Source organism: Zootermopsis nevadensis, unplaced genomic scaffold, assembly GCF_977971745.1.
Source record: "Zootermopsis nevadensis isolate Lab colony 2312 unplaced genomic scaffold, Znev_1.0 Znev_ptg000023l, whole genome shotgun sequence".
Classification (NCBI taxonomy): Eukaryota; Metazoa; Arthropoda; class Insecta; order Blattodea; family Termopsidae; genus Zootermopsis; species Zootermopsis nevadensis.
In genome coordinates, this window is record NW_028259155.1 from 6,310,518 (window position 1) to 6,336,737 (window position 26,220).

A 26,220-nucleotide genomic window follows, 5' to 3' on the forward strand; every position below is an offset into this window, starting at 1 on the left:
CAAGAAAATCCGTCTTGTCCACAATAAAATTTACTTTTGGAAATAGGAGAAAGGAAGAAATGTAAAACACTGATGAAAATGCAGGATGAACTTCCGATGAGCAGTTTCACCAAATATTATAAGGAAGGACACGAGAACAGTGGGAGATGTAAGACGCAAGGAAAACGCGAGAAATTCTGCGTTTTAGAATGAAAATATGAGTAACCTTGTCTTGTCAAAATAAATCGTGATGACATCGCTGAATTCATTTGGCTTAAGACAGTGGTCAGTGGTGAGACCTTGTGGGTGAATACGTACATCAATGATATTTTAGTTCAAAAAAACCAAGAACTCTGGCCATCTGAGCGAGTAACAGCTTCCCAGGTGAGACTGCTGCAAAGAGTTGCTTCTTTTGATGTCAATGTTTCAAATACAGTAAAACCTCTCAAGTTCGACACCCCTATATCCTGGGCATCCTTTATATTGGACACTTTTAACTGGAACCGGCGAATATCCTATAATTTTACATGTCCACAATACCCTATATCCTGGGCATACTTTATATTGGACACTTTTAACTGGAACCGGCGAATATCCTATAATTTTACATGTCCACAATACCCTATATCCTGGGCATCCCTTTATATTGGACACTTTTAACTGGAACCGGCGAATATCCTATAATTTTACATGTCCACAATACCCTATATCCTGGGCATCCTTTATATTGGACACTTTTAACTGGAACCGGCGAATATCCTATAATTTTACATGTCCACAATACCCTATATCCTGGGCATCCCTTTATATTGGACACTTTTAACTGGAACCGGCGAATATCCTATAATTTTACATGTCCACAATACCCTATATCTTGGACACGCCTTTATCCTGGAACTTGAACAGCCCTTATGCTGTAAGTTGGACAGGTTCATGCACTTAACTTCGATGTTTTTTCAGGGAAACTTTTTCAGTTACATATTTTGTTATTTTGAATTTCTGACTAATGTATGCCTCGTCTCTGGAGGATTATCTTATGGACATTGAACCCACCATTGGAATGCATTGCAAGTGTTTAACTATTCTTTTGCTGAACCCTTAACTGGACTACAGTTTTGCAGAAGACACAGTTTTAACTCCGTCAGTACTCTGTTAACAGAAATGGAATTGTTCTTTTTGCGATGGGGAAGCGAAAATTCGTGGAATAAACTTTAGAAAATGTTATTGAGGCTGGGGTGTAATGTGCAATGCATCGGAGTAGCTTCAAAATATTATTAATACTATTGTCGTTAATTTTTAATTCAAGTAAGCCTACAGTAGTTAGTATATGTAAGTAAATAGATTATATTGTCATTAGACCACAATCTGATTTTTCTCTTTCCCTCTATCTTGGACACCTCTGTAAGTTGGACAAATTTTCGTGGAACCCCAAGTGTCCAACTTAGAGAGGTTTTACTGTACACAGAAGCTTTATTCATTGGAACGGTATTTAATCAAGGGATGCAAGTAAATTAGTCCCAAAATGAGGACGAAACTAGTTACCTGGAAAATTCTATGAGACCTCCTGCACTGCAACAGGTTCAGTATCTGTGCTGTGCGTGAATAACAAATGAAGGTTTCAACAGCTGACATTTGTCTTACCATATTACAGAAGACCAGCAATATGAAAGCATTTGAAATCTAGGTCCTTGTGATGTCATACTCTGATGAGAAGTGAAAGTACATCGGAAAAAATGAAAGGCCATATTCTACGAGTTAGAAACGACGAAAAGCTACACAAAAGGAGAACAAATATATTCACGCCCATCAAATATAGAGGCCTATTAATATTATTCTTCAAAAACCTGTGACGAGGATAACTTTCGAAGGATGTCTTGTGGGTTGTTCCACTGCATAGTCTGGCAGACGTTTAACAGATACTTAATAGGTCCTTGCTGCCTCCGTCATCAGGGCGATGAGTCACTCATCGCCCTGATGATGGAGTCAGCAAGGATCTCTGAAACGTCGGTAAACCTCTACCAGACTACACCTATTAGAATATTGACCGAAACACTGGATACCCGGAGGTCGGTGATTCTCCTCAGACCTCTGAAGTAATGCTGGGGAGAAATCTGTAAAATATACCACGACATGTCATGAACTCTCGGCCGTCCATATTCGTCATCTCATTTGATACAAAATGCTGCTGCAACGGAGAAAAATTACGCGGTCACGTGAGAAATCACTAAAGCACGCCTTATGCACCGTGAACTGCCGGTTACAGCCAGCAAGCTGAGTGTTCAAAAGTGCCTGTACTCCGTTTGAAACAAACGAAGCACGTCGTACAGGCCCGAAAATCAGTTACATGTCCTGACAACGGCATTTTCTTTACGTGTAATCCGACGCTGGTCTCAGCCGCTCGATGGCGATTCGAATCTGGCCCACGTAAGCTTGCAACGGTCCAAGGCATCTTCGGGGCTAATCGGAGAAAGACGACGAAGGAGAGAACAGATATAGTCGGCGCAGTGGTTTTTGACCGGTGGAGAAGCTAGCGGAGCTGGCGGGCGGGCCTAGTCTGTGTACCTGAGGTGGCGCGGTCAGCGTATTTCTTTTGTTTGGGCGTTCAGTCCGAGACTCGCTCCTAGCTTTCCCCTTGAAAATTCCACCGGCCTAAAACCACTGGGTCGACTATAGTAGCTTTCCACGTTTCTCCGTGCTTACGCTGGCTTATACAAAACTTTGGTCCGACTGCCACTAGCAACCAATTCTATTCGGGGGTACGTCGAACGGACGTGTTCACCATTGCCCGTGACAATACCACGCAAGGGACGCCAGGATTGACGGAATTAGAGGCCAGTATTATGAATAAGTTCGTGTAATTAACACGACACGGGCTAAGACGAAATAAGTTATTAACAATAATAATAATGCAATAAACATTGGTATGAACACATCCCGAAGGCAGTTGAGAGAATTCAGGATAACCAAATAACTATTTTGTGGAATCAAAAAGTCGAAACAGATAGAACCATTCCAATTAAAATCCGAAACAAAAATGGAACTTTTCTCTTAATTGATATAGCAATACCGACTGACAGGAATGTAATTAAGAAGGGAGCGAAGACGATCTTGAAATACAAGGACGTTCTCATTGAAATACAGGGAATGTGGAAATTGAAAGCAAAAGTAATCCCAATAATTACAGGAGCAACATCCCAGGCGAACACGACATTAGGGAACTTCATAAAACCGCCATTCTCGAACATCATTCGAAAGACTCACTTAAAATCAATAGTAAACAAGAATGCCTCACAATAAGCCTATATTATACATGTAACACGTGTTTAAAAAAAACAAATTGTATTCCAGACACAGCTGCTGCACTATGTAATATGTATTGTATTGTAAAATGGTGAATAGATGGAAAAATAATAATGCGATAGAGAATACGTAGTATATAACAATAATATAAAATATAATTAAAACATGTTGAAACCAACATTAAAAATTAATACTTTTTTGAGATAATAAAGTTGCGTCATATTGTGATAAATATATATTTGTTTAAATCTTGTCAGTCTAATCACAATAAAATTCCTATTAATATTAAAATATTACAATAATTAACATTTAAATATTTAAAATATATTAAATGATGTTCTCTATCTAAATGTTCGATTTACATTAGATCATCACTTTTTACACGACATGGTATATTTCAAAATTAAATTATCAAATATATTATTTTATTTTCCATTTCTAATTTATTAATATTCATTTAGTCCTTATATTATTTACTTTACAGGATGATACAAAAACAACAACAAAACGTTCACCCACACAAATCATGTTAAGCACGACGTACAAATACAGAACAACTTCGAATACGATATTAAAATACAATAAAATCTGGAGGAAAACATCATTTGAAATCTGATAAACATCTGACTAAAAGTTGCATTTAAGAAATTATATTTAAGTTTATATAATTTTATACACCTGAAGATAGTTCTTTTAGAACTGAAACATGTCGTGTAAAAAGTAAAAAGTGATGATCTAATGTAAATCGAACATCTCGATAGAGAACATCATTTAATATATTTTAAATATTTAAATGTTAATTATTGTAATATTTTAATATTTAATAGGAATTTTAACACTTTTTGTTTGCTTCACGAGTATTGGTATATTAATTCCAATTAATACAACAATGGTAATAAACAACTCGACATCTGAGCTCTTCAAAGGTAAAACACCTCTGTTGATGGAGCCGGTAACAAGATGCAGTACGAGAAATTCATTCGCGTTCAGTGTTGCCATTTTCATATAATTTAAATGGTTCCAAAATGGGATGAGACCAAGACATAAGAATTAAACGAGGTGTATGCTCTTCAGACAGCTTAATTCACGAACGAAGTAACTGTGTTCAGTTCGAAAGCAATTGAACGACACTGTATTAGCTACGAACTGTATACAATGTCCTAAAGAGATGTATAAACACATTCAATGAATAAAATAAAGACCCTCCACCATTTTGTATATTTGAATTACAGTAGAAAGACATTGGGGTGCCATCTGTTGAGTGGAGACCATACTAGAATCCTGTCGTAAACACAAAACACGCGAAATCGATAACAAGATTAATACTCTGTATTATAATGTGATACAACTTTTTGGGAAACCTATACATATCGCCGATAATGGCCCGATTCGACGAAATATATGGCCACTTTCCTTAGACTGAGGAAAAGAACGAAAACTTTCACAAGTCTCTGTATCACACAAATAGTCTGGTTCAACGATGGTACCAGAGACAGTTCATCGTGAATATTAAACCTTCTTAAAGAGTCGTCGAATTTCCTGATTAGCTGAACGACAATTAGCTTCTATATATTCCATTAAATCAATGGCAAAATCATGGCTGCTTGTTGATTTTCAGTGTGTATAGAATTTTTATTTTAATTCCCGTGCATGCATCCTGTATTTACAATAACTTGAACAAGGAAAAGAATTTTCCGTGTCATCGTACAAGTTTTCCTCGGTCTGTCGAGACGCCATGTTGGTATGTAAAAGGAAATTACGTTTTACAACTCGAAGACGAGACTACGTCTAGTACAAAACCCATTCTACTTCAGACTATCGTAGGGTCAGAGAAACTAGAATATTAAACAATCACTTTATGCTCTCACTTAAATGTGGAGATCAATGATCTAATCATTCAAACAATCGCTGTATACGTACTATTAACAGATTTCCCTCAAAACTAAAATCAACAGTAACGTATATGTTGTCATAACATTTTAGTAGGCAACGCCTCGGAACAGAATGTCTCAACTAAGGCAACTACGCCAAGCCTTGTCCCCCCAACCCCAGAAATATGGCAACAGTGCCTCAAGACCAGGTCTCTCTTCACTAAAAACGTCCCCCTTCCCCCACAAAGTGACGCCTGCCTGGGGCTATCACGATTCGACCGCCACTACTGTTTTTATTTTCCTTTTTGTAAGTATTCTCCCAGCTAGGAACATGCCAGACCAGAACTAAACAAAGAAAAGCTAGAAACAACTGCCGATCAGCACACAGAACGGTAAGGTACTGCTCTCAGCTGTCAAAACTGTGATGCTAATATAACAGGATTGTTTAAAACTGCGGTCAATGGAAGTAGCAATTCTGTCCACTTCATAATTGTTGAGATAATAGTTGATACTTTTAATATTGTCCCCTCGGCTCCACGAAATTTCTACACCAACAATTGAATTTCCAGTTTCGACAATTTCAGATCTTACATACGACATTCACTTACGTTTCCAACGCCGAAAACAAATGAGCAGACTTCACAGACTCCGTCAAAATTGCTACAAGATTCATTCAAATCAAGTTTTACGGCCGGATGGGAAATATATCTGACGTGGTTAAGACATAAATAGATCTGAATGTCAAAAGATCGTGCTTGGTCCAGTAAAGACTGGACATGGCTGGCCGGATGTTGGCTATAAGATTCTGAGCTTTGCCACTAGCCACTTCAGCGCCAATGTCTTTGTGTTGAGGAGGTCTCTGGTTCGAAGATCGGTTTCCGCATTTCTGGCGTCTCCAGCTAAATGCTGGGGCAATACTACAAACAGGCAACGACAATTGCTTTTAAACCCTTCTTAATTCATTTAAACTTACTCAGAATTCAAAATGCGAAGGCCCTAACGTATAACATTCCCTTCTAGAACCACGTGACCGCCTATTGACGTCATCAATATGTTACGGAGAGCATGTCATTACGAATATATTAATCAGGGTTAAGATTTATTTCAACAAACAAGTTAGGAAAAGTAGAAATAACACGATTTTCACGCATTCACTAGCATTTAGCCTTTGACCGTGGGTGGATGTGGTATTTCCCCGGACTTCGACTTTTCTGAATGACCGGAGAAGTCCCTGGCTGGGGATTCCCCGCCAAATCACTTCCGCATTTCGTTCTTTTTAACACTTCGAGTTTATCTTTCAGAAGGTTAGCATTTTGTTAACTGTACCTTAACAGGACAAAAGATTGAAACTGTAAAGGTCATTTCGATACATCAATCGACGTATATACGTATCGTATTGGATTTTAAATTATTTTTTCTTTCCGAAATTTATAATTACATGCTAAAATTAATTCATTGGAGAGACATATTTGGGGGAACAAATTAAAAATGATTCAGTCAGTGAGATGTTACGAGATACAACTACGAGGTTCAAAATTCTAACACCGTGACGTGTCGGGCGCTGTGCGCAGAATAAGACTAGGAACACTTCGAGATATTCTATACATTTCTGGCAACTGGGTGCTACTTCACGACGTCTAAAATTCATCCCGATGTTGGCTACATTACAGAGCACTACTACAAAGTTTAATTGCAATTCTAAACAAATTTCGTTTCGTTATGATTCGAGGTTTTCACAGCGATGAGTATCTGGGTTGTTGATCCGCGTAGTCTGGTAGAAGTTTACAAGGCGTTTCAGAGGTGTCTGCTGCCTACAACATCGTGAAATGTATTAAGCCGCGCGTGAGGAATCGGTCCCCTCCCCCCACTTCGTGCACCAAACACCTCTGAAACGTCGGCCAATCTCTACACGGCGCAACAGACAGAAGACAATCATCATATTCACCGCTCTGAATTTGTATAATACGCGGTACAACATGTCTCCATTGCTCTTTTAATTGATGAAATAGGAAACCGCGAATTAAATTAGTATTACGTAAAAAGGGAAAAAAATGGTACGAACATTTCAGAGGCATTTAATATCAATTGAGCTGGCGTAGCTCAGTCAGTATAGTGACCGGACGACAGGAGTTCGATCCCCGACGACGTCAGAGGATTTTCTATTCTACTCTCTGCGTCCAGACCGGTTCTGGGGCCCACCCAGCGTTCTATCCAATGGCAAAGCGCGGCCGGAGCGTGACGCTGACCACTCACCCCATCTAGCGCCGAGTTCAAGAATGAGTAGGAGCTTTACTGGCTCTCCCCCCAAGCGCCTATATGGCGTATAGTGAGACAACTTTTATTTTTTATTTAATATCAGTACCCACAGGAATTATAAGCAACTCCATACAGCAGAGTAATTATTGAGAAGCTGTTAGTCGTTAGCCTAGTCAGTAATTTTACTGGTGGTTCATTTCTGTGCTCAAGAAAGTCGGCCACAGGCGCTGATCTGTGACAGACGAACAAATCACCATCGTCAGACTCAATTTTGTTCCAATACGGTGGTCTAGCGGTTAGAATGCTGGCCTTGTAATCCTGGGGTCTCGGGTTCGATTCCCGGCTGTGCCCGAATTTATAACTTGTGTTGGGCAAGGCCGTGGTCTAGGCAACACGGAGTTTTCCTCCGTGGCATCCCAACAATTACTCCATTCACACACAGAAGAAGGCAATGGCAAACCACTTCTGGATCATCTGTCAAGAACGTATATGAACAGGTCCCAGTCCGAGAAAAGGATGGAAGGATCCTGTTCATATGGACCTGTCGTCTGACAGAACAATAAATAAAAATAATAAATACCCCTTCGTAAAGCATAGGTCTCTATGTTTCTTCTGCATGGGAAATACGACTAAAATACAGTATGAATTATTCATGTCTCTCCATGGACAAACATGTCCTTCACCTACTAACAATTTATTTATCGTAGCCTATTAGCAACTTCATTGTCACTGGAGAAATTCGCAGTCTAGATGCTGTTAATACAATTTCTCTGCCGGAGCCCTAAGAAAGGTCATCAGGCTAAGAAATGTTAGGACTTTGCCTTGTAACACGTCCATATCTTCAAAACCAATTATAGGCACTCTCCGTTCATACGTATTTATACATTCCTGGAGAAAATTCGTAAAACAAAAATTTGCGTAAAATTAGCCACACGCGGAGTGTCTACGTTTTATTATAAAAGTTCGTATGATCGAAATCTCGTAAAGCGAGGGCTCACTGTACAACCCCACAAAGAGTACAGGACAGAATCGTTAGTTTCATATTTCACAAGAGCTGTAACAAGATGTCTCCGGCATAAAACTGCGAAGAAAAAAGTATTTAACAGAACATCATCTAGAGCAGGCCCGCCCAAACTTTTTTGTTGGGGAAACTTCGGCAAAATTTGGTCTGTATGCGGGCAACATGAAATTCAATACATAAAATCTACGTATCTTTATATACATTACACACAAAAATATACTGATGTTAATGTGAAAAATTAGTTTAAAAAAATGCAATTCGCAACCTCGGCTAGGGTGTGTTTATTTTTAACATATTTTTACAAAATGAATTAGTAATATAATGTGTGTCTGCATAAATAAAAAGCTCATAACCTTTTAAAAATATTACTGCATAGATTTTAACGTGGGTGTGATCTTTTGCACAAGAACGACGTTGAAACTATCATAAAAAAGCCACTGCTGGTGCCCGAAACGATGCAAGTCGGCAAAGTTATTTTAATCCCGGCAAAGGCAATCGGGATTTATGTAGGGGTCACTGGGGAATGTGGAATTGCTTCAGCGTTCTGGCGCTCCGTTGCCAGGGATAAGATTAAAAGACGTCTTCTTATTTCAAATGTATCCGCGGGAAACATAACAATGTGTCGCGGACATGTTGCCCGCGAGCTACAGGTTGGGCGGGCCTGATCTACATGTCATGGCGACTCGACCACAAAGTTCACTTCAACCTATGTGCAATTCACGGTGAGGTACACGCTGAAGAACGAGAGAGAGAGAGAGAATGAGAGAGAGAGAATGAGAGAGAGAGAGAGAGAGAGAGAGAGAGTACCCACTGAGTTCTTCTAGAATTCCTTGGGGCTGGCTGGTATCAGGGCAGAAGGCGGTCGCTACATTTCTGGGACTTTCCTTACAAAGCAAACTATTTCTTGCCACGCGGTGGGAACTACACGGGTCTATACGTCTGTCAACGGTACACTTCCTTGTAGCTCGATCTGCGATTATCAGAATAATTTTTCCTGCAAATTACTATTGATGTAACGTGGTTATTCCTGTACACTGATAACTGGACCGGATAATGTGTATGGCGGTCAAAACTAAGACGGACAGAAATGATAATAAAATTTCTAACGCTGGCCTTGTAATCCTGGGGTCTCGGGTTCGATTCCCGGCGGTGCCCGAATTTATAACTTGTGTTGGGCAAGGCCGTGGTCTAGGCAACACGGAGTTTTCCTCCGGGGGCTTCTTCCCCGGTTTCTCCGTGGCATCCCAACAATTACTCCATTCACACACAGAAGAAGGCAATGGCAAACCACTTCTGGATCATCTGCCAAGAACGTATATGAACAGGTCCCAGTCCGAGAAAAGGATGGAAGGATCCTGTTCATATGGACCTGTCGTCAGACAGAACACTAAATAAAATAAATAAAAATAAATGAGCGTTCAAACAACAGCAGCAAATTTGAACTATAGCATGCATTACCTTACAACCGAAAGGGGTTTAATTCCTTCTTATAGCCTACATCATTAAGCATTAACATCCCGCTGACCACGTGATACAGATGTTAGAAGACCGACAGCTGCTTACGTTTGCATTCACCGGTAGCACCTGCCCCTCTCAAAACAATTCAACCAAGATTGCCGCCTCCGAATATACACTTCGTGGCAGGTGCACTTGGGAAATTTGGCTTTTGTTTTCAATATAAATCTGTTTGGGGCCGCACGCGATGCCACAAGATGTTCCTTAACATTCATAAAATTCAAAACTGTAACAATGAGATTTCGTTTTATAAACACAAGGTCATTGAAGAAATGTCTACAAAATATGTTCCGCTTTTAAAATTATCACCGATTGTGTCTAAGGCCATCTAAATGACAAAATAAAACCTGGTACGTTTTTATGGTGGGCAAATGCTATATCACTTTCTGCGGATCACAATTCCAATTTCATCAGGAACCCTCATTTCACGGAAAGCCACAACGTAAGATGAATATTCTTCTCTGTGTAAATGAAAAAATTCAAGTAATCCCAAAGCATAAAGCTTCCCGAATCAGATCCAGTCACGATGAACGCAGGTATTCTTAATGCTGACTTTTCATGGTCGAACCCAGCGTTCAAATCCCCTTTCTTCCTGGAAAGGAGTTTCTTTCCCAGATACAACGCCAATCGACAAAAAAACAGGTGTAATTTCAATGAAAATCCCCTGATAAAGGTCCGTCCCCCGCTAGCCGCCACACTCCAGAATTCGTAGCAATACAAATGTACAGTTAGGCATTAGAACGTAGTTCAATACACCGCCATTCCGCTTTGTTCGCCACCCGCAATACCAAGAACTGCCTGGGAGTTACTCAGGAGAAAAACTATGAGATTGTCAGTGCGAAGTCACGCGGGAGTCCAACCGCTATAAAACTATGGCTAGATATTTATTAGGTGAATCGTATCTGTTTAGAAGTTGCATTGTGCACAGTGTCCACACTCCAAGGTCAAAGCGTTTCTTTTCAGTAATATCCAGTAACATTCCCCCACAATTCTGCATCAAACCAAACCTTGTCAGGTAGGAAACCGCTTGTGACAATTCAAGGAGGGGTTTGCGATAGAGCTTAAGGCAGTTATGGTAAATTATCCTGCTAATGACCCGAGCAAGGGGCAGTGATTTGAAAATGTAAACGGCGCCCAGAATAAGTTGTATACTGTAACAGGTAGAAAATCAAGAATTTTGGTGAAACTTATGCATCCACACCTTTCATAGGACCAGAGAGCACATCCGAAATACAAATTTTCAGTATGTAACTAACTTACAAGATTATTTCAGTTCCAATACGAAAGCCAGGTTGGTCAACTGCATTTATGCGTCATGGGGAACACCACTGGTATTGGTGAAAAAAGGCAAAATAATGGAGCACGGGGAAAATCCAGTCTGGAAATTTCTGGCAATCCTAAACCCTGCAAATTTAGCCAAGTAGCATGATGTCACCAGCAAGGGACAATGTCTAAAGGTATGTACAAACAATAAGATTCTTAGAAGACACAATCCCCTGCGCATGTCACCATAAACCAGTCATATGGGAAGTTACACTCAAGTCTGATGGTTTCAAAAGTCTGTCCGAATCATGTAGGATTTGGGGTTTCCACGGCGGTGAGTCTGCGTTGTTGCCATGATGGAAGCAGCAACGACCTCTGAAACGTCGGTAAACTTCTACCAGACTACACGACGCAACAACCCAGAAGAAAGCCATCTTCGGTCTCACCTCCGTGAGAACCTTAAATCCAACTCTTCTTTACCCGTTTCTTTTCGGTTTTTCGCTTTAGAAAGTTTGGTTAACCAGCGGCTGCCTTAACTCCCTTATTATGTCAAGATTTCAAAAGAAACACTCAAAATGTGCTAAAAATTCGGGAAGTTATACATTCTGAAGTTAACTTAAGTTAAACAAAAACACTAACAAAACAGATACAAAATACATGACTGAGGACAAATATTTTCATCAGTGACATCACAAATCAACATTTTAATTGCACTACTTAAATAACAATTAAATAATAAATAAATTCGGCACAAGCAAAGAAAATACTTACAAAACCTCCAGAACATAAGAAGAGAAACATGCATAAATACCAGAATAAAATAAAACATGCTATGTAAGTATATATACAAAGTATAAACATCAGCAATTGTTAGCATCAGTTAACAGCACTAAAGTTAATTGAATGAACTGACGCTCCACCAAGCGAGACACGTGTCAATTTCACGAGCTGTCTGCTTCCAGGATGAGGGGGACAATACGATCGCGTTATTAAAAGTTCCTAATTGTGTTCAAAGTTATTCTTCTTTTTAAAAGGAAATGTTTTTAACTTCAAGTGAACCAAGTGACCTGGACAGTAGGCCTACTATTAATTACATCCTTTTATTCCACTGCACTGAATTAATAAAGTGCCACTTGACAACTGTGGAGTGTAATAAGTGGCTGATTATAATTAATTCTTCTCGGGTTACGGACGTGTCAAGTGGATGAAAGGTGAAAATCCACGTTTCGAGAACCATCTTCGTCCTCAGGGCACTCAGAGTACACTAACGTTTCGAGAACCATCTTCGTCCTCAGGGCACTCAGACTACACTAACGTTTCGAGAACCATCTTCGTCCTCAGGGCACTCAGACTACACTAACGTTTCGAGAACCATCTTCGTCCTCAGGGCACTCAGAGTACACCAAAGTTTCAAGAACCATCTTCGTCCTCGACTTCAGGGCACTCAGAGTACAACAACGTTTCGAGAACCATCTTCGTCCTCGTTCTCAGGGCACTCAGAGTACACCAAAGTTACAAGAACCATCTTCGTCCTCGACCTCAGGGCACTCAGAGTACAACAACGTTTCGAGAACCATCTTCGTCCTCGTCCTCAGGGCACTCAGAGTACACCGTTTCGAGAACCATCTTCGTCCTCAGGGTACGAGGACGAAGGTGGTTCTCGAAACATTGGTGTTTTCTCCATTAAACCACATGATACGGCTGGTAGCCCGTGAAGAATTCATTATACTTAAGTCGCCGTGAAAGCTTCTGATCATACAAGTGGCTGAGTGAAATGAGTTTCTCAGTTGCTGTGTTATAGGATTCCGGGTCATTGTAGAAAGTCTGTCAAGTTCACATGATTCCAGAAACAGGGAAACGCTGAGCTAACCGCTGACCGTTAAAAGAATGCGCCTCGCGTCATGCAACTTCAACATGAATATAACTAGGAGAAGACAAGTAAACGTTTAAACTTCGATTATTTTTGCCGCATAACTACCGAAATGCCTACAAAATTTCGGCAACAAGCCTCCTGTCTGTTCTCACTTGAACCACAATTTCTCAAAATTTATTCAGTCTCATTCCTAAGAAATTATATATTAATAAAATAATTCTTATACTATAACAAACAACAGTTTCGTGTTCTATGTTGCCTGTCATGAACATTTTACAGTTCCTAGGGGATGTGCCCCGCGTCTAATGCTCCAGGGATTCCAAAGCCTCAAATGCCCCTAGGGTTCGCAGCTAAATATTTATTGAATACATTTACACGAAAACTTCTGACTATCGAACCGATCCTTTTTTGCTCATTTTGAAAGTTTCCATTCCTCATCCGCGACCGAGTGATTAGTAGGCTATTCTTGCTTCGTATTCGGGAGGTCTCGTGTCGAATTCTCGTCCCTGACACCAGCTACCCTTTATGCGTAATATTTCTTTTTCCCCGGACGCAAATGACCGGATTACATTACCTTACATTAGGCCATCATCCACATTTTTCCCAGTTCATCGATTTCCCTATAATTCGCCGCTACATAATTGCATCTAATGACAGTCGTCAAACTACCAGGTGATTCAAAAAGGACTTTACAACTTTGAAAGTGTATAGAAATTTATTCAGAAGGCTTACAGAATCGGTTGAAGTGTCATTTTGTAGCAAAACAAATCAAGTTTGACTCACGTTGTGCTGTAGTACCGAATTCCGTCACCGCGAGCGCAAGCAGCAGTGCATTTGAAAATGGCTCGAAAATTTTCTCATACCACAGTTAGACGAAGATGACCAAAAAGGACGCATTCACTTCCAGCAAGACGGCGCACCACCTCACTACCTCACAGAAGTCCGGGATTTCCTCAATAACCGTTTCCCAGGTCGGTGGATTGGTCGAACAGGGTCGATAGCATGGCCACCTCGTTCTCCAGATTTGACACCTCTCGATTTTTTCTTATGGGGTTTCATTAAAGATCGTGTGTATGTTCCACCCTTACCTGCCAATCTCACTGAGCTCAGAGCTCGAATCACCGCCGCAGTTGCAGAAGTGACACCGGATATGCTGAATCGTGTTTGGCAAGAAACTGATTTCAGGTGGGATGTCTGCAGTATCACCAATGGCAATCACATCGAACCAAAATGACTGTTTGAGGTAAAACTGGATTTGGTTTGCTGCAAAATGACACCTCAACCGATTCTGTAAGCCTTCTGAATAAATTTCTATACACTTTCAAAGTTGTAAAGTCCTTTTTGAATCACCCTGTATAAACAAATCTATAAAGGCGAGAACACATCCCAACATGTTCGGTTTTGATTCTGAGCCATTATCTCTGTTCGGGCAATCACCACAACCAATTTGAAGGCTCTTCTCGTCATACTCAAAAATTCTGCCTGAATATATCGATATACATGTTGGCGCACGAAATGATACCCGATTGAAAGTTTAAATAGAAGCTTTAATATTTATACATGAAGACAAAGAATACTGAGCATACATTCCATAACAAATAAATTTCCATGATTTTTCCTTTCTGTTAATAGATATCCGTGTGCCATTATACGAAAAAAAAAACGATCGGCGAGTACTTATACACAATATCAGAAAAAGTCAGGAAACGTAATATTCTGATGCGCTTTGCCCAGTCCGCGAATGATACCAGTGACGTCATAGTTGTTTGGGGTAAATGACATCCGAGTGGCCAAGGTTACTGACGCCTGGATGGCAGGGTGAGGACTTCACTGTGGAGAACCCTCCACTCCGAGGACTCCAGAGCAAGAAACCTCGTCTACAGAGACTTCTGACATTCGAAGTTCCATACCCCAGGTCCATTCCAAAGAATCCGTCCACGTACGATGCACACTTTATAACATTCTAATGTCAAACCTCGAATATCTGTAAATAAACCCAGTCTTTCGCTTTGATTCCAGGACATAAATTCGGGCACCTGTTACTAACCGCCTACCCACAATTAACCTCGTACCAATCACTCAGAAAATCTTTAACAGAGCCTGAATATAGGTTTGTTACCTCCTGGGAGGAAGGTCTTTACGAACTTAAACCAGACAAAATTGGTAAAACATTGCAACATGTCCAAAGACTGACATGACGATAACCCAATGTTCGGGGGCAGAGTCTCGTCTGTCCCTGGTACATCTCCGCGAATCCGCAAGGTGAGTAACGGCAAACCAGGAGCAAGGACCTCTAGCGGAAACTCCGGGTTTCGTGTCCATCACAAAACTGTCCATGTGTATCCTCAAGTTCAGCGAACCCAACACCGTAAATTCTTCGCTCACTCAAACAATCAGAGACAAGAGCAGAAAAAGGAAATTCTACCTCTATTAATACAACTTCGTCCTATTAACAATGCAGATGTTCCTCGCCAGCCGCTGTATTTCCGTTTCGCATATCCGCGGTTCTTAATTTTCGTAAAAAAATCTACGTATATATATATAAAAAAATATATATATCTTTAATATACATTAATTTGTTTTCTATTTTACTAATATTCATTTAACCTTTATGTTATTTACATTACAGACTGATATAAAAACAACAAAACGTTCACCCACACTAAAGTCACATTGAGCATGATGTATATATACAGAACAACATCGAGTGTGTTATTAAAAATGGAATAAAAATCTGAAAAAGAACATCGTTTGATATCTGGTAAAAATCTAATAAAAATGCACGCTAGCATAATGTATGAAAATTGTATTTGAATTATTTATCGTTCTGAAGCTTTATATAATTATATACACCTGAGGATGGTTCTTTTAGGAACTGAAACATGTCGTGAAACATGAAAAATGATGGTCTAATGTAAATCGAATATTTCGATAAAGAACATCATTTAATATTTTAAATATTTTAAATGTTAATTATTGTAATATTTTAATATTAATAAGAATTTATTGTGATTAGACGGACAAGATTTAATATATACTTATTATATCACAATATGACGCAACTTTACCATCTTAAAAAAATCTACGTAAAATATCCACATATGCTATTCTTGCGTTCTGGCTTACACATTTCCATTTCGGTGCGTCAATTCCTGACACTTTTATGTTATACCTAACGTTATTACGGACACATTTTATATATAGTATATAAAAATGTTTAAATGTAACCTATGGTCTTATCTGTACGAGTAAACGTCAGTTCCTATTCAGAATTGTCTGGAAGAAAAAGGTGCTTATTTCCAACTTTGCTTTTGATACGTCATTAGGTTTGCCCAAGACAGCCAAAAAGGTTAAGTTCAGATTGTGATATTTTCGGTCATACCATTGTCCTACATTTTACAACCAGATGAACACGTGCGATATGTTCAACCAAAACGCTGATGTGAAACGTTAGGAGCAACGAGAAACATTGCGAGTTTTCAAAAAGTAAATAAATCGCCCTGATGATGGAGGCAGCAACGACCTCTGAAATGTCGGTAAACATCTACCAGACTACACGGCGTAACAACCCAGAAGACACCCATCTTCTTTCAAAGCCGTGAAAACCTTAAATCCTACATATTTAATAAACAGGAAATACGCCGCTATGGAACGAATTTTATCATTACAATGTCCGTTGACGTAACAAATAACAAAGAAATCACTGTCAATAAAACATACAACCAAAATGATTTCAGATCTAAAGCAGGAATTTCAAAAATCAATTAATCAAAAACAGATTTTACACCGACGTTATTAAGTTTCAAAAATGCCTATTCGGAGTCTGACTCAAAAATGGAAATATAAGTCCATTACAACCTTCGAAATCAACAAAGAACATTACGTAACTTCACCCCCGAAAGAGGATAAATGATCCATATATTTGGAAATGGGTTTATCAAATATATTTCAGATAAATAAAAGTAAAGCTGTCCCGCTACACGCCACGTAGGCGCTTGGGGGGAGAGACTGTATAGCTCCTACTCATTATTGACCTCGGCACTAGATGGGGGTGAGTGGTTAGCATCACGCCCCAGCCGAGCTTTACCCCCGGGAAATGATCCCGGTACCCATTGGACAGGAGGCTGGGTGGGCCCCTGAGCCGGTCTGGACGCAGGCTAAAGGAAAAATCCTCTTCCCATGTCTGGGATCGAACCCCGGCCGTCCACTCCGTACTGACTGTGATATTCAAATAAATACGATACCAAAATCAAAACTAGCTTTGTTTCACCTCTCTTGCGGAGTATCAGATTTTAACCACAAAAGACATAAGACGAAAGACGCAGTAGTCGATTTATGAACTGTACAAGAAGTTACTGCTGATGGAACGGCTCTCGAAACAAGACTTTGAACTGGGTTCGCGTTCATAAATACACGATTCACGTGCCCTAGGTTCCAAAATCATTTGAAACATTTTCTAAAGGATAAACAGTGCCATAAGTCTGTAATCACACAATTATAAATGTTTCCGTACAAATAAAACTGAAATCACGAACGAATTAACTATTTTCTCTTACAGACCAAACTCCATGTGCACATTAACAGAACAGTCGGTTGTCTTATTAAAATAACAACTTCTTGTCGACAACAGATAAGTACAGGCGTCTTATAAAACTACTTGTCTGTCTCCTCAACTGCGTATAATGTGGGTGGAATTATCAGTACGTCATGCCCGGAAGTGGTCGTCAGCTGCTACATCGATAACACGGTCGAATCACCTACTCGATCCTCAAGCATGGAAGACAACATCCACGTTCTTTGTCGCTTGACGGAAACTTTTCAAAATCACGATATTTTCCACTGCTTAAATCACAAGCAGAGGCCGGACGCGAGGCATTCCGTGGTCTTTCAGCCCCTCTACTCAAATTCTAGGATACCCACGCCCGATTCCTTACCGGGCTTTGAAAATCATCTTCGTAACCACCATTCCCTCCACACGCCGAATAATCATAAAATGCTGATAAATAAACCAAAAATCAAACACCTACGTTCTGTAGATTTGTTAAGACTTGTCCGGAGACGGGGTAAGTCGGTACGATAACAGCGAATGAGCTATGCCGACGCCAGAATTCGGTACATGGACATCGGGGTACAATTGTGTTATTCTTTCGTCTTCTCTTTATCAATGTCGAGACCCCAGTCATAACACAAAGTTCACAAAAAATATTAATAAAATACATACGTCAGCGTTGGCACTTAATGTGTCTTGTACTTAAGAGGTCAACTGCATTTGTAGGCCTGTGCGATGGTTTTCGTTAAATTTACGAGGTGCGATCGGAAAGTTTCCAGACTGCGCTTATAAAAACCCGTACACTTATCTCAGGTATTAAATTCATCCATCACCCTTGAAGTAGTTCCCCTGGGAGTGAACACAACGATCCCAGCGCCGCTGCCAAGCCTGGAAGCATCCCTTGAAATCCTTCTTTGTCAGCCTGTCAAGCACCATCTGCGATTCTGCCTGAATCTCTTGCCAAAGACTCGCCAAAACGGCTACGGAAACCTATGAAATGCTAAAGCAAGCATTTGGGGAGTCCGCGATGGGTCGTGCACAAACTTTTGTGTGGCATTCACGTTTTAGAAATGGCCGAACCTCTGTCGATGATGACGAGCGTTCTGGACGACCATCTTCGAGCACAACGCCCGAAATTCTTACGAAGATTCGGCAGGCCATTCACGAAGATCGACGTCGTACCATCAACGACTTGTGCGACATTGTTGGGATAGGCTATGGGACCTGTCAGCTGATTCTAAAGGAAGAACTCCACATGCGACGCATCACGACAACGCGCCAGCGCACACCGCCCTCAAAGTTCGGCAGTTTTTGGCCTCAAACACCATGGCCGTCATCCCACACCTCCTTATTCGCCGTGTGACTTCTTCCTCTTCCCAAAGATGAAAATTCAGCTAAAGGGAAGGAGATTTGAGACGATAGAAGAGATTCAGGCAGAATCGCAGATGGTGCTTGACAGGCTGACAAAGAAAGATTTCCAGGGATGCTTCCAGGCTTGGCAGCGGCGCTGGGATCGTTGTGTTCACTCCCAGGGGGACTACTTCGAGGGTGATGGATGAATTTAATACCTGAGATAAGTGTACGGGTTTTTATACGCGCAGTCTAGAAACTTTCCGATCGCACCTCGTATATCCGGCTTATGTATCCAGTTTACAAACACGGAATGACGAATCAGCACCAATGCAGAAACATATTCAGACAATCGAGCCACGAAGAAAAATACCGATGTTCCCCGTGATTTGACATTTCCACACCAAAAGCCATTCCAACAAGCCAAAACTTGAAGCGAAACGCAAATATCAAACAACGGTGCTTTTATATAACCTCCAAAGTAATTTTCGGTTGTGTGTGTACGTCCTACAAAATGTCTGAAAATCTACCACATCCATAAAATGGCGCTCCGACGTGGTGTCACCATTTGCGTCAAATCCGACAATATTCTACTGAAACAATTTCTTTCCATCACTCAAGAAGAACGTTGGAAATTTAACAAGAGCCCTAAAACTTAACTGGAGAGGGGAATGTTATGTGGGGGTCATAAGTAAATAAAAATCAAAAGGGGGAGACGCAAAATGGAAGCATGTATCATGCTAGCGCGGAACTTCAGCAAACCTTTTGGTCTACAAATACAAAATATCCCTTTCTTACTGTGACCAGGTCTCAAAGCATGCACACGTCATCTCGCAGGGTTCAATGCTGCCAACTATCATCATACTCCACTGCAGACCGGAACGAAAAGTAAGAATATTTTCTGTATAGACTTCGGAAAGAGGCTTACAAAAATACAAGCTTTGTTTTTAACTGGCATTTTCCTACCTGGAAGGAGCACAAGCAGTTGTCACACAACAGTTCAAGATTTGTCAGTACAGGCAACTCTCGGTTTACGAACGTTCGCTATAACGAACGTCATAATTCATTCGAAATTTCTTAAAGTCGCCAATAGAGTTTCATATAAAACGAAATGCCAAACGTATAGTGAATATAATTGCAAGATTTAAATAAATAAACTTTTAAAAAATATATTTATTACAATAATTATCAGATAATTAAATTTATAACTTGTGTTGGGCAAGGCCGTGGTCTAGGAAACACGGAGTTTTCCTCCGGGGACTTCCCCGGTTTCTCCGTGGCATCCCAACAATTACTCCATTCACACACAGAAGAAGGCAATGGCAAACCACTTCTGGATCATCTGCCAAGAACGTATATGAACAGGTCCCAGTCCGAGAAAAGGATGGAAGGATCCTGTTCATAGTATATGGACCTGTCGTCAGACAGAACACTAAATAATAATAATAATAATAATAATAATTATATGATACTTAGTACATGGTTTTAATGCTTTAAAATGGCTGCTAACGTATACGATACGTATCGTAAAAGCTCAGAAATGCAAGATACACATAACGAACAACGTCTTGGAACAGAACTCGTTCGTTGCCTGTACTTTTAATTTTGAGGTTAGGGAGTTCGCAAGTACAAGTTAATATTACGCCACATGCCTCGAGGAAGCTGGCCCCAAGGAACAATCCGTCATTGCTATCAACAAGCGACATTATACTTACATCTACAAAAAAGATACACAAGTTACAAATAACAAGACATTAAATGAGTTATTTTACAACAAAAAAATAGTCGCAAAGAGTCTACGTATGAAGAGATGCCACACAGCTTGACGTAACAATCATTTCGTCTTCTGTCATTTACCAAACCAAAAATCCCCCCCCCCCAAGTAGTCCGTTACTTGCGTACTCTTTCAAATAAATTCTGTACCATTCTCATCAACGCTTTATTGAACGCATTTACCAATGCTGCCAAATTAAATTACAATACATTTCCGCGTACATCCAAGAGTGTTCTTCCGATTCTCAGCAGACGTAAATATAGGCCTAACGAAATATAGTACAATGTATCTTAGCGTAAAACACCCACAGGAAATTTATATTGCGGCATTTTAAACATAAAATACATCTTTAATAGTCCTGTCCACCTCTTCTGTCTAGACTGGTTAATCGGAATTCAAGTTGGCCTTGATTCAAGATGAAAATGGCAGATTCGACTATTTACAATTCTTGTGTTAATATCCTTGCAACTATACGATGTTAAGAATAACGATAAGATTTAGCGTATTCAATATTCAAAACATTAGTATATATTAAATCTTGTCCGTCTAATCACAATAAATTCTTATTAAATATTAAAATATTACAATAATTAACATTTAAAATATTTAAAATATTAAATGATGTTCTTTATCGAAATATTCGATTTACATTAGACCATCATTTTTCATGTTTCACGACATGTTTCAGTTCCTAAAAGAACCATCTTCAGGTGTATATAATTATATAAAGCTTCAAAACGATAAATAATTCAAATACAATTTTCATACATTATGCTAGCGTGCATTTTTATCAGATTTTTACCAGATATCAAATGATGGTCTAATGTTAATAGAATATTTCGATAAAGAACATCATTTAATATTTTAAATATTTTAAATGTTAATTATTGTAATATTTTAATATTTAATAAGAATTACTGTGATTAGACGGACAAGATTTAATATATACTTATTATATCACAATATGACGCAACTTTACCATCTTATTCAAAACATTGTTAACAAGAATAAGGTAGCATATACGTAGCCTACATGAGACATGTAAATTCTGCGAAAAAAAATCCAATTTTCCATCAGTTAAAACTGTGACAGCTGACAGTCTGCATGTAGTCCGATAAATACACTGACTTGTGACATGCGCACAACAGACTTGACTCTAGAACTGAACTTTGAAGTATCAACAGGCCTACGCAGATTCGCCATTTGTGTGGATGTTACAGACAAGTAAAATTATTGCTTGGTTACACAACACCACCTATTGAATAACTCACACGCCTTAATCTTCTTTAATTTGTCACGAATTGTTAAGAATCAGGAATCAAAACTCTAAAAAGGTACGAACTACAAGGAGATGGCGCAGTGATACATAATCTTTGGTATAGAGAGCTCATTATTACGCTACACAGTTTTTATATATAGCAGCCTATACAAATAACGAGTATACCATAATGAAATGTTTTAATTTTGGTTTTCGAAGAATCTCAATGAGAAACTGTTTCAAAATAACACTAAATTTTATATGAATAAACAAATTTTCCATCCTCTCCAACACGGCAGCTGAGAACAATTTGGATACCTTCAAAACATCGTACTGTTGAATTCTGTCTTACGCATTTGACAGTTTAGATTCAAACATATTAAAATGCCGACGTAAGACAAATTCATCCATAATTTTTATACACTTTGCTTTAGTGTATTGAAAAACACATCTGATCAACCACTATCCTCAGGTTCGATAAATTTTATTTTTTATATGGGTATTAAATGTAATATGTTACGCCCACTCCTGAGGTTTTCAAAATTTCGAAGAAAAAAAAATACGCCAAAATACAGCGCGGTTTCGGATATAACGCGGCTGTGATCATGTCTCTCGATAAGATTATATACATGCTCTGGGTCATTGACGTATAACGTGGGCACTGAAGCTGTCCCCTGACACGTGTAATATCGAAGTTCGCTTTATATATTTTTATCTTAGCAAAGTAATGTCAAAAATCCTACAAAAACTTCCGGGATTGAAAAATTTTACGTGAAACATATTCAATATTAGGAAACAGAAATTTGAAAAATTTTACATGAATCATATTCAATATTAGGAAACAGAAATTTTGTCGCATCTTGTGAAGGTCATTACCGTAATCTTCATATATGCACTTACTAACAAGAGACAGTAGTAGCCTAATCCAATAATATTATAATTATAATTCATCACCATTATAATATTACAATATCCGTCACCAAATTTCGTGTTTCAAGGCCAACGAAGGGCTTCACTCCCCCTATTTGTCAATAGAACAGTGCCGTTGGCCTACGCTGCAAATTCTGAGTCGTCCTCAGTCCCCTGGGTTTCGGAGTCTTTGTTGAGTTGTACAATTTTGCTGTGACCTTGAAGCACACAATTTCGTATAACCTATAGCAGCAACAAATGAAATTCTTGGTATTCTTCAAGTACTACACAAACGAGATTAATTCCTCCACGTGTTTTCGTCATACGAAAGAGCGAACAACAAATGGGTTACTAATAAGAGAATTAGAATTCACTTACGTAGTCGTGGAAAGCTTTCGCTTCACTTGAATGCTCACATGTGTCTCTCCTCTCTGGCGCCGCACAATACAAATCCCAAAAGACACTGAAACAATAACAAAAACAATTATAACAACATAGACAATATGTTTCTGTATAACCAACTAACTAGATGGCTTACCGAACCCGAAGGTTCATCACCGAATTAACCAAAGCCCTCCACCGGACCCTGTCCTGGGCGAACGAAATCCAGTCTCCTTCAACTCCTATCTCCCATAGATCCCGCCTGAGATTATACTCCCATCTACGTCTAGGTCTCCCCAGCGGTCTCTTCCCCTCAGGCTTCCCAACCAATACCCAGTGCACACCTTTTGTCCCATCCATTTTTATTATAATTATTATTTTCCTTAAGTATATAAATATATTCTGTATATACAGGCTGAGTCAAAAGTATGTTTAAAAACTTCGTGTGCGTGTTCCAGAATCAAAAATAAGGGGAAATGTTCCTATGAACATGGGGTCGCAAATGTTTTATTTTCGAAATAATAGCCAAAAATAAGTTTCGATGAATTTGACTTTAAAGCAAAATGAATCAAGCTTCCAGCAAAAATTTTCGATTAACGTTTGGGCAGGAATTGTTGGCGACATGCTTATTGGTCCACACATGCTTCGATCGCGTCTAAGAGGACCTTCATATCGGTGGTTCTTAAGAAGACACTTGCCACGTCTCCTTGAAGATGTACCACCGAACACAAGAAGACAAATGTTGTTTATGCACGACAGAGCCCCAGCAAACTTCTCCCGGCGCGTCAGATATCATCACAATGAACAGTACCCTCAGCCCAGTAGCGTGGCCACCGAGGTCACCGGACCTGCCTCCATTGAACTTTTATCTGTGGGGGTCACTTGAAGCCCGCCGTTTATTCAACACCCATAAACAGTGAAGACGACCTATGGGAACGTGTGCAGAATGCATGGCAAATGATTCGAGGAAACCCTGGAGTGTACGAACGAATTCGTCACTCTTGTGTATGTCGTACTCGTGCATGTGAAGAATGGAGTCGAAACCTTTGAACATCTGTTATAAAGAAACATCCCTGTCCTTATACTTGGCAATAAAGGAATACAATGAAAATTATTTTCAGCTATTATTTCGAAAAAGAAACATTTGCGACCCCATGTTCATAGGAACATTTTTTCTTGTTTTTGATCCAGGAACACGCACACAAAGTTTGTAAACATACTTTTGACTCACTCTGTATATGGAAAAAAATTAAAAAAAATATCCCGTAAATTATACGAGATTTACGGATTTTATGAAAAGTGGTTTCTGGAAAAAGGATTCTGAAGCTAGCAGTTAAGATTTGAACAAACGTAGAGGGAAGGATTTCTTCTGTTGCTCGGAAAAGTTATACCTCGGAACATTTTGTACACAGCCTTGTTTATTAATTTAAAGAAAATCGGTTACAATTCCACTATCTGGAAGAAATGCTTTCTTCGCATGAAGTCATAGTGGTTGAGAAGTCGCAACTATTAAGCAGACAAATTAATAAATGAAACTTAAACCGGCGAAAAACCTGACGTAATACATCTCTGAGTCGAAAAGTGTCCCATATCCAGCATACGTGCTCCATTTTCATTCCCAATGTAAGTGCTTAGAGCCACTGATTCACAAGTTTTCGTAATTTTTATAAAGTTGATAATGTATACTGTTGTTCTATTCTTTAACTATGGCTTTGTGTGAGGATACAGCTGGAAACTTCAGATATACAGGGTGATTCAAAAGGTTAGGGCCAAACTGAAGGAGCGTATAGAGGGGCTCAGAGAGAACAACTTTCGAATAGGAATCCATGTCCTTCGAAGTTATCCCGAGTCAGTCGAGGCCACTGAAGGTAGGGAAGTCTGATAACATACCGCTTAAATAATCATACTTTCGAGACAATTCGATCTCGAAACACACTTGCAGCATCTCGCCAAGATGTGCTTCACTTTCAGAGCCTTAAGGTACAATTTGGCTGCACGCGACAGAGACAAGCTTCCTGTCTGCTCTCTGTACTATCGTATGAAGTACAATTACGAGCGCGAGACAAAGACAGAGACAAAGCACAGGAGACCGCTCTCGGACCAGTAGTGTCTCGCGACGGGCTCAGGCAGCACGTGTGTGTTGAGTAAAATAATGGCAGAAATTAAATTTAATGGTGACCAAGATGAGCAATTGGTAGAATTACTAGCAGAAAACCGACCACTGACCACCGACAGAAAGATCCTTCTTCGCGTCTGATTTTGAATATTGAACTCATAGGTTTTCTTTGTTTCTTTCGCAACAAATAACACAGCAACACATCATCTTATTCTTATTCTTCGAGTAACCTTTTTAGAAGCATTTGTGTACCCATTTTTCACAGAATATGTGCACGTATGTCTCAACAAAACAAAGAAAACAAACACTTTGCCGCATGTCTCGGTCGTCACCTCAAAAGTGTGTGGCGACAAGCTGCGATGTGTCCGTCTCCCGTCTCTGTCGCCTGCCTCGGTCGCTTGTCTCTGTCGCGTGCAACCAAATTGTACCTTTACGTGACGAGATGCAGTTTCACAAGGACTGGGGAATTTAAAGATGGCTGTCTTCTGGGTTGTTGGGCCGTGTGGTCTGATAGAAGTTTGCCGACATTTCAAAGGTCCTTGCTGCCTCCACCATCGCCCTGATAATGGACTCAGCAAGGACATCCGAAACGTCGGTAAACTTCTATCAGACCACACGGCCCAACAACCCAGAAGACAGCCATCTTCAGACTCACCGCCGTGAAACCTCAAATCCCACAAGGACAAGCCCGCCAACCTGTTGTCCGCGACACGGTGTTATGTTTCCCGCGGATACATTTGAAATAAGAAGACGTCTTTTAATCTTATCCCTGGCAACGGAGCGCCAGAACGCTGAAGCAATTCCA

General features: G+C 39.8%; 1 protein-coding gene and 1 long non-coding RNA gene across 13 annotated transcripts in view; one reads left to right on the forward strand and one right to left on the reverse strand.

Annotated features, from left to right (window-relative positions):
- Ssdp (Sequence-specific single-stranded DNA-binding protein) overlaps positions 1-26,220 on the reverse strand; it is a 167,003-nt gene that overhangs the window by 99,156 nt on the left and 41,627 nt on the right. For all 11 annotated transcript variants that reach the window (XM_022073944.2, XM_087354318.1, XM_022073940.2 and 8 more), the window contains exon 4: positions 23,297-23,381. In XM_022073944.2, the coding sequence (XP_021929636.1) occupies positions 23,297-23,381 (85 nt within the window). The remainder of the gene's footprint in view (positions 1-23,296; positions 23,382-26,220) is intronic.
- The window catches only part of LOC147872870 (uncharacterized), a 108,939-nt gene that overhangs the window by 61,264 nt on the left and 21,455 nt on the right, over positions 1-26,220 (forward strand). The gene's annotated exons all lie outside the window — the stretch shown is intronic.